Source organism: Lepidochelys kempii, chromosome 16 (assembly GCF_965140285.1).
Source record: "Lepidochelys kempii isolate rLepKem1 chromosome 16, rLepKem1.hap1, whole genome shotgun sequence".
NCBI lineage: Eukaryota > Metazoa > Chordata > Testudines > Cheloniidae > Lepidochelys > Lepidochelys kempii.
Window position 1 is genome coordinate 23,041,829 of NC_136395.1, and position 8,768 is coordinate 23,050,596.

Below are 8,768 nucleotides of genomic sequence, written 5' to 3' on the forward strand. Positions count from 1 at the left end.
TATCTGAGCACAAATTTAATATTGAATTGACATGATGTGTGTTCATTCAGTCATTGAAAGAGGTCTTGGAGTATACTCTATTTTTGTAAATATCACTTGCTGTATGAAGAAACTACAGTTGGCTTCACAGTGCCAAATCTTATTCTGTGACTTGAGCTTCTGAGAAAAGTGTTTTACCATCCATGTTGCACGTAGATCTTGTAACTGCCTTTCTTCTCTGTACTGGCAAAATATCCTTTGATAGGGGAAATGAGTGAACACCACTGATTAGCTTTTGATACTATATATAATGTTATCCATCCTGTATTCAGTGCACCTCTGTACAGTCAAGTATCTTTAACACCTCTGTGTCTGTCTAGTATTTGTTTACAACAAGGTTTTATATGTAGAAATAGCAGTTTTTCTTAGGCAGCAGAACTGTTTTATGCAAAACTGTTCACTGTCCACCTCAGTTGTGATTCACTGAGGTGCAGTTGCTGTGTGAGCTCACATATCCACATAAAGAACATCTGTATGGATATCCACATAAAGAACATCTGTAAAATAAAACCAACGTTCTACATTTTAAATGCTAGCCTCATGGTGTGGAACCAACGGGGCAGCATTTCCTTTCCTTCCCCCCCCCCCGATGCATTTTTATTTTGGTTTGTGATGTGTTTGCTTGTGTGGGTGGAATAATATTGGAAGCTGTGTTTGTTCAGGTGCTGCTAACGGGGACCCATTGCTCTTTACAGGTTTTGAAGATAATCCCCAAGTGGTCCTACAGATCATGCGGCGGTATATTCAGCACTTTTTTGGGTGCAAGGCTTGTGCACAGCATTTTGAAGAGATGGCGAAAGAATCCATGGAGTCCGTGAAAACCCTAGACAAAGCTGTTCTCTGGCTGTGGGAGAAGCACAATGTAGTGAATGACAGGCTTGCAGGTATGGGAGGTAGGAACATGTACCAAAGCTAGCTTTGGTCTGGTGGCTATGACGATAGTACTGTTCTACAATATAATTTGAACAAATAGTGGTCTTAATTCTGTGGGTGTTCAAAAGTTATTAGAACTGATCACAGGGCACATTTCCAATTCCAACAGAAATAACTTTTGAGTGAGTAAAACTTCCATTTAAGGCACACCAGTCTTCGGGTCACAATGGTTCAGGACACAATAATGTGTGTGGGGAAGAGGCTCCATTGTTCTCAAGAGCATCAGTATTTCTGAAGTTCCACGTGCTGCATGATGGGATGACCTTTCCAGAGTGCAATTCAAAGCCTGTTTGCAGCTCAGCTACTAACCTGTGGACAAGAATAATTACAGTTCTTTCCAGAATGTTTTAGATCACCATTGAAACCTGTTTTCATTTTTTTCTAGCTGGGAATACAAAAATCACTAGAGAAATGTAGTTCAGAAGATCATAATTGAACAGGATTCTGTTCCTCTGTGTAGAGCGGCGTAAACTATTCATAAATCAGTAATGGAATAAACTAAAATTATTCGTCAAACAAGATTTATTTTCCTGTGGAGGTTTTTTATAACAATTGGACTAAAACACCACCAAACTATTAGGGTTGTATTTAATCCATTGTGTTGCACAGTTGTCCTATAACTTAAAGCACTAAAGAAAATTGGTTTCTATTTACACTTAGTACCTGTCTGCTGTTACGGATTAGTGTATGTAACATTACTTACCATTCAAATGTACAACATTGTGTTTATTTTCTGGTAAAGCTGCATTCCCAAGATATGGGAAGTTTTAAATATTGTTTTGAATACAAACATTTTATCTTGTGCCTCCAAGCAGGAGAAGCACGCAACATATTAGATAATATTTCCCCATAATGCATGTTACCAGTGTCTGAGGGGGTAAAGGGAAAAATTGGAGTCTTTTTCTTCAGAATAGGTTGCTAAGAATTGTCAAGATAGAATATAATATTTTAGAAAAAAAATATTTCCTCCTTGGAGAGTTCACTAAGATGCTGGTTTGAGTGATGCAACAATTGGTCTAAGTCCCTTCTAGTAAAAATTTTGAACATGCATTGCAAATAATAATGCCAAATTATATGTGCTAAATTTGTTAAAATCTGTTTTCTCTTTCAGACTGTGATTTAGGATTAATCTGAAGTATAGGAACTTTACAATGAGTAGGGCTCTCTCTAAAAGCCACCTAGTGAATTCTACAAATAGTTATTTCCTGTTGTGTATTAGCATAGTTCTGTGAAATCTTTGAACAATAAATGTATTAATCAAAATCAGAGGTGCCGTATAGACACTGTAGCCATGTTAGTTTTTTCAACCAGATGAGGACTTCTGTTTTAAAATACCTCAATTGAAGTTTAAGGAGTTTATTCTAGAGCAGACAAAGTCCAGTACTAGCTATGGAGGACAGCTACCACCAATTAAGACAGAATGATGGCGGCTGCTGCTATGAGAAATTGAAACACTAAAATTGAACCCAGTCCAAGAGAAACGCTTATATACTGTATTTAAAAGTTTAAAAACCATTATCATACATTTAAAATGTTTCAGTTGGCTTGTTAAGTACTGAAAATGGTTTGCTATAGTAGTAAAACACACTTCTGAAATAAGCAGGGTAAGGATGGAATTGTTGCCAGTATCTATAAAAACTTGTAAATGTATTTACAAGACTTTGAATGGCCTTGAAACATCTTTCCGAAAACTAGGCTTCAGGACTACATAGTACTGTGCACAGAAGAGCAGTTCATTTTGATCCATAACTTCAATTAACTCCTGGAAATGCATTTGATTGAGTGGTTTTTATCATTGATAAAACTGTAGCATTTGTGAACTGGTCTCCTGTTACAGGGAGACTGATGAAATACTCCAAGAAAAAAGCAGTAACTCAGAATATGAAAATTAACATTTTCAGCAAGGAAGGCTTTGTACTGATTTCAAAATTCATTCTTAGAGTAGTATAAACTTGTTGACTCTTGCTTTTTCATGTGGCTTTTATTGTTGCCTTAAACTAAGCTTACTACTTGCATTAAATGGAAAATAGTCTCCTCAGTTTCAGATGAGCAGATGGATAGATTAAATTCTTTTGTCCATTTATATTTTCTCTTTTTCCTTACTTAGGTGATCCAAGTGAAGACCCAAAATTTCCTAAAGTTCCGTGGCCAACTCCAGATCTCTGTCCTGAGTGCCATGATGAAATTAAAGGGTTACACAGTTGGAATGAGGCCCAAGTGCTACAGTTTTTGAAGCATCACTATCACCATGAAAATATTCTATATAAATACGCAGAAGGCCAGGTTAACGCTAATGAAATAGAACTTGGGGATGTGAGAGAGAGAAAAGACAAAAATTTACCCAAGAAAATGAGTGGAGACAAAGAGGACAAGATCCTGGATCAACAAAATATGTTGGATTCAAAATCTAAGGTCTTAGATAAATTAATAACAAATAACGGACCTGTCAAAGATAGAGGTAAAAATGCAATCGAATCAGTTATCCATAAAGAGACCAAGCCGTCTGTGTCTTTCTTAGGGATTGGATTTTCTAACATAGACATGAGTCTATGTGTTGTACTTTATGTAGCATCGTCCTTATTTTTAATGATAATGTACTTTTTTTTCCGAATGAGGTCGAAACGGTGGAAGGTGAGGTATTATCGTCCAGCTGTGTAGAACTTATCAGAAATGATATTTTCATTGTAAGTGGCTGATCAGTACCAGATGCAGCTTTAATATTTATGATCAGGGATTTTATACACAGTATTGTTTCAAAAGCCCTCCTCCCCAGCTCCCAACTCATTTCACCAGTGTTCTCACTTAGTGCTGTAGAGCTTGCTCTAGGAATCCCAATATATGTCTAGTATCCAGGTCCATAGCACTAACTTAGTGTTTACTAAAGGAGAAACTTTGAACTTTTCCATTAACATATCATTACTTACTGTTTCCGTCCTTTATTGGTCTCTAATGTGAAGAATTGCACTGTGTAATTAGTTACTCCAAGTTTTGGAAAGAAACTGAGTACTACTGTGTGTGTTCTGAAACAGCCTTTTAATTTTATCCTGAGTTGACTAAATAATCTACCTGTCCACCCACTGCACGTTGTGTGAGATCTTGTTGTTGCCTTTGGAGAAGAAAGAATTTTGATTTTTTTCAGAGAAAGAAAAAGTATTTTAATTGAATAAACTTTACAAATGTATTACGTTTTTAAAAAAATGAATATTTTTTCTCCATTACATTTTTGTAGTTGGAAGCCATAAGTGTCCAAATACAGTTTCTCCCTCACCCCTTAGTTCCAACTAAGGGAATATGCACTTCCAGGATGCTCAGCAATTCAGGGTATTTGGATGATCTGAATAGTATACAAGAGGCCTGATTCTGATCTTGTGTATGGCAATGTCCGTTCAAAAGGAACCCTGTTGACTTCAGTGGAGTTACACCATTGTAAGTGAGAGCAGAACCAGGCCCAATCTTTCTGCCTGCCCCTCTGTTCCAAGTTTAAGCATAGCATTAAATAACCCACTCTTTATTTGCTAATTTATTAAGTAGGGAAGTAACTAAGGAATAGTTAGAGGAAATACCGTACTGCTGAATGACGCTATTGGAAGCCACTTCTCATGAGCTCTAAGAAAGTGAAACTCCATGCCAGGTCAAATAGACTGAAAGTCCTGAGTGGTTTCGGTGGGCCAATACAAATTGCAGTTCTGATTACAGTGAATTTTTTACAACATTGTGACACATACAAAAGAACTTCAGTATAAAGGGTTCCAAAATGTAAGCATTTCATTTCGAAATCTCCCATCCTGAGCCTGCGAGGTGGTGAGGAATCTCTGCTCCCAATTGTAAAGTTTTCTTGTGCTACCAAAATATGAGTGATTCAAGACAATCTCCTTATGCATGTTCCTTCTGCTAGTGCATTCCACTGTTTGGATTAAAAAACAACCTAAAAATGGCCATACAGGGTCAGTCCAGTGGTCCTTCTACTCCAGAATCTGACAGTGGCTGGTACCAGATGCTTCAGAAGGAATGAACAGAACAGGGCAATTATCAAGTGATCATCCTCTGTCATCCAGACCCAGCTTTTGGCAGTCAAAGGTTTAGGGACACCCAGAGCATGAGTTGCATCCCTTACTGTCTTGGCTAATAACCATTGATGGACCTATCCTCCAGGAACTTCTCTACTTTTTTTAATCCAGTTATACTTTTGGCCTTCACAACATCCCCTGGCAATGAGTTGCACAGGTTGACTGCATTATGTGAAGAAATACTTCCTTATGTTTGTTTTTACACCTGCTGCTTATTAATTTCATTGGCGTGACCCCTGGTTCTAAACAGAAATTTAGCTGCAATTGTGCTCATCATTTCTACTCCAGTATGGGTTGTGGCAGCTTTTTGGTACATAGAAATTGCCATTCCAGATCAGACTACTGGTCTAGCTGTCTAGTATCCTGTCTCTGACAGTGGCTTATGCCAGATGCTTCAGGGGAAGGCATAAGAAGCCATGAAGTGAACAGATAACAAAATTACCAGCCCAAAGTAGAAGTTTCCTGATTTCAGCTCTCAGTGGATGGTTTATGCTGTGGAGCATGAGGTTTACAATTCTATCTAGTGTAACTCTTGGTGTTCTTCTTATCACTATAAATGTCTAATCTTTTTTTAAACCTGCCAAGCTCTAGTCTCAATGTTTTCCTTTGGCATTGAGTTCTACAGATCAATTATGTTGTGTAAAAAGGTATTTCCTTATATCAGTGTTAAAGTTAATTGTCAATTTCACTGAATGTCCCCTTACTCTTGTATTATGAGAGGGGGAATAAACAGCTCCAGGCTAATTCAATCATTTATTCCTTCATTTAATTTATTAATCTGTGTACTTCCGTAATGTCCCCTTATTTCCACTGGAAGCCCTATTATAAAGTTAAAACTTTGCAGTGAAAATGAACTAAAACTTAGCACATGCGTCTCAACAAGGACGTGATTTTTTTTATTAACATATATGTAACAACTGGAAATTATAAGGAGTTGTGTGTCAAACTACAGCTTCATGTAACTTTTTAAAAGAAGGCAAATGATTATTCAGAGAAAGCCAGTGTAAAGGGACCTGAAGTGACTATTGCATATTTACAATAACCACTTCAAGAAATGTACTATGCATACATTTGTATGTGTCTAAAAATGCCTAAATCTGCATTCACACGACAAGAGCTGTGAAGAAACAATTAACTCATGTTTTTCTTAAGCTGCCTTAGGGCAAAATTTTGCCCATGTGCAAAGCCTGAATGAATGGGCTTTGCATGCATGACAAACCCCACCTCTATACCTGGAACTAGAGGGTGAGCACCCATGCAGGTGTTCTGTATTCTGTCGCTACTGCCTGGGCCCCTTGGCAGTGTGGTGAGGGAGCGGAGTCTGCTGTAGGGTGACTGTTTTCTGCTTGGGGTGTCTGTGAAGTTGTAGGAATTTCTCCGGAAATGGATGTGAAGAAGCAGCCATGACAATTTCACATCAGTCTGCATTTTTCTAGGTAAATTGATGTTTTTAAAGGTGTGGCACGATGGGCCAAAATGGCTTGCTTCCTCTTTTGTGGGATTGTTAAGAATCCCTGTAAGGTCTCATGGGGCACATTTTTAAATAATCTGAGAGCTGGTGAAACAAGAGTGGAAGTTAACAATTAAGCTTCTCAGTCTGATCAGTGCCATCGTGCTTTGTTATTATAGGGTTTCAAATAGTGGGGCCCCCAAAGTGGGAGGCTAGTTAGAACAGAGGCCAACATTTTGGAACTTGGAGGCTTTAAGTCAGGCACCTAACCAAGTGGCCTGATTTTTTCAGGTGGACTTGACAAAGTGGAGGGAGCTCAGCATCTCTAAAAATTGGGCACCTGATTTGGAAAATGTTGATTAGTCTCAGAGGGATCTTTAATACTAAACGTGTGATACTAAAAGAGCAAGGAATCTTATTTTTAACTCTGCTGGATGTGTAGAATTGGGATTGTTAGTTTTGTGTCTCATTTTGTTTTCATCTGTATATTAATCGAACCAGTCGAGCCACTAAAGGATCATGGGGATGATTTTGCCCTTAGAACAGCTAGTGGGTGGTGCATTGAAGAAAATGTTTTGTTCAGTGCATAAATACTGTAAGCTGTCACTTTGCCTTTATGCTGTTTGAAATATGGGAAGTGGAACACATACCCAAACTTACAGGATGGCTTTTTTTCTCAAAGAATACAGATAGATGTAAACAGAATTTGGATTATCCAATCTTGGTGTTATGGCTAAGTGCTGCCATGTAATTGGTACATGGCTTTCATTTTCATTGGTAACAATGCCCACCTCACTTGGAAAAGCTACCCTGAACTTTGGGTTTAGTTATGTAAATCTCAGTTTATGTGCTGTTATTGTGTAGGTTTCAAACTGATCTGAGTTATTTCCTTTTGTGCGTGATGACTGTCTTGATGGATTTCCACATTCAGTGCTATAATACGATTTTACTCATGGTTGACCGCGTCTCCAGAAAGTGTTAAGTGTCTGTCATGCGATAACGCAATGCTGTTTTGACATGCTGTATTACAAATACCCTGTGATCTGGTTATTTTCTTTTATTAAAATGCCTTTAAAAGCACCTATTCAATCCTAGAATTTTGATTTGTATAATGTGCTAAGTTCCAAAATTTGCAAGGTGAGATAAATCAATATGTATGGATCATATCAAACTTCCATTTTCAGGAAGGAATTTTGTCCATCGTAACGCACTGAAAGGGTTCTGTGCTGTTCAGAGGTTTTCAGTGTGAAAATATTAAACTGCAGAAAAAAGTGAAAATAACAAATATAGGACCTACTAGGTCTAAGAGGAGAGGGGAAGTTACAGTGCCAAGAATGCCAAAATGAAACTATTCCCTTGAGTTCTAATTTTAACTGCAAATTGTGTGCATTTCATGTGACTCCTATTTAGAACTGGATATTAGTAGCGTTTTTACAAAAGGTTCAAATGTATTTTATGTGTCTGAAAAATGTTGACTACAAGCTGTTGAGACTGAATATAACCGTTCAGTAATTTAAGTGTTTTATTTATTTTTAATTGAATGACTTGAATAAAAGAGAAAGTAGTGAACATGAAAATGTCAGCGTGATACCTCTCTAGCAGGGAAAGTGCCCATTTTGTATTAAACTGTAAATTAATGTGCTCATTTAAATAAATAAATTGCAAACATTTTAGAAAAATGCATTTTTATTCTTTTTGTGGTCAAATCCTTTTTGATCTGGAGCCTGAACTTTTAGTACAACTTGGGGAATGTTGCGAGAATAACTTGGTAAAAGTCCATTTCAACCAGCAGGAGATATCATGTGGTGTTACACTTTCAAAAATAGTTGGCCAGAACCCAACACTTAAGTTTAACCCTTTGAATTTCCAAATTCCCTTCCCCTCAGCCCCCACCCATGACTTCTTCATAAAGCGTTAATGTAAAAGGCATATTGGGGAAGCTGTGTCTAGTGAGGATGAAAAGCTTCTTTCTATGTTTCACTTTGTTTCACGGCTCTTTGAGAGCTAAGACAAAGGAACGTGCCTAACAGCCAAAGTATTTGCTTCCTCGCTGCTGCTAATCTTTTGGCCTGTGATTACACTAGACATTTGTTAATTTCTCACCAGTGCCTGTCCTCTGATGGTAGCAACAATGGGCACGCCAAAATTGACCCTGCCACCATTGTTTAACCCTGCTCAAATCAGTGCTGGGCAGCGCTGTTGAATGTGCTGAAGAGGGCAGGGCCAGGAAGACGGCTACTGTAGGTAGGAAATTGTAAGGGAAAAATAGGTTGTAGACA

At 37.9% G+C, this 8,768-nt stretch overlaps 1 protein-coding gene across 6 annotated transcripts in view; it reads left to right on the forward strand.

Moving 5' to 3' along the window:
- The window catches only part of QSOX2 (quiescin sulfhydryl oxidase 2), a 43,780-nt gene extending 35,602 nt beyond the window's left edge, over positions 1-8,178 (forward strand). For 4 of the 6 annotated variants that reach the window (XM_073313753.2, XM_073313757.2, XM_073313758.2 and 1 more), the window contains 2 exons: positions 735-932; positions 3,080-8,178. In XM_073313753.2, coding sequence (XP_073169854.2) covers positions 735-932; positions 3,080-3,630 — 749 coding nt within the window. In that variant the 3' untranslated portion in view covers positions 3,631-8,178. The remainder of the gene's footprint in view (positions 1-734; positions 933-3,079) is intronic. The other 2 variants (XM_073313755.2, XM_073313756.2) reach the window with 1 other exon arrangement.
- The last annotated feature ends 590 nt before the right edge of the window (positions 8,179-8,768 follow it).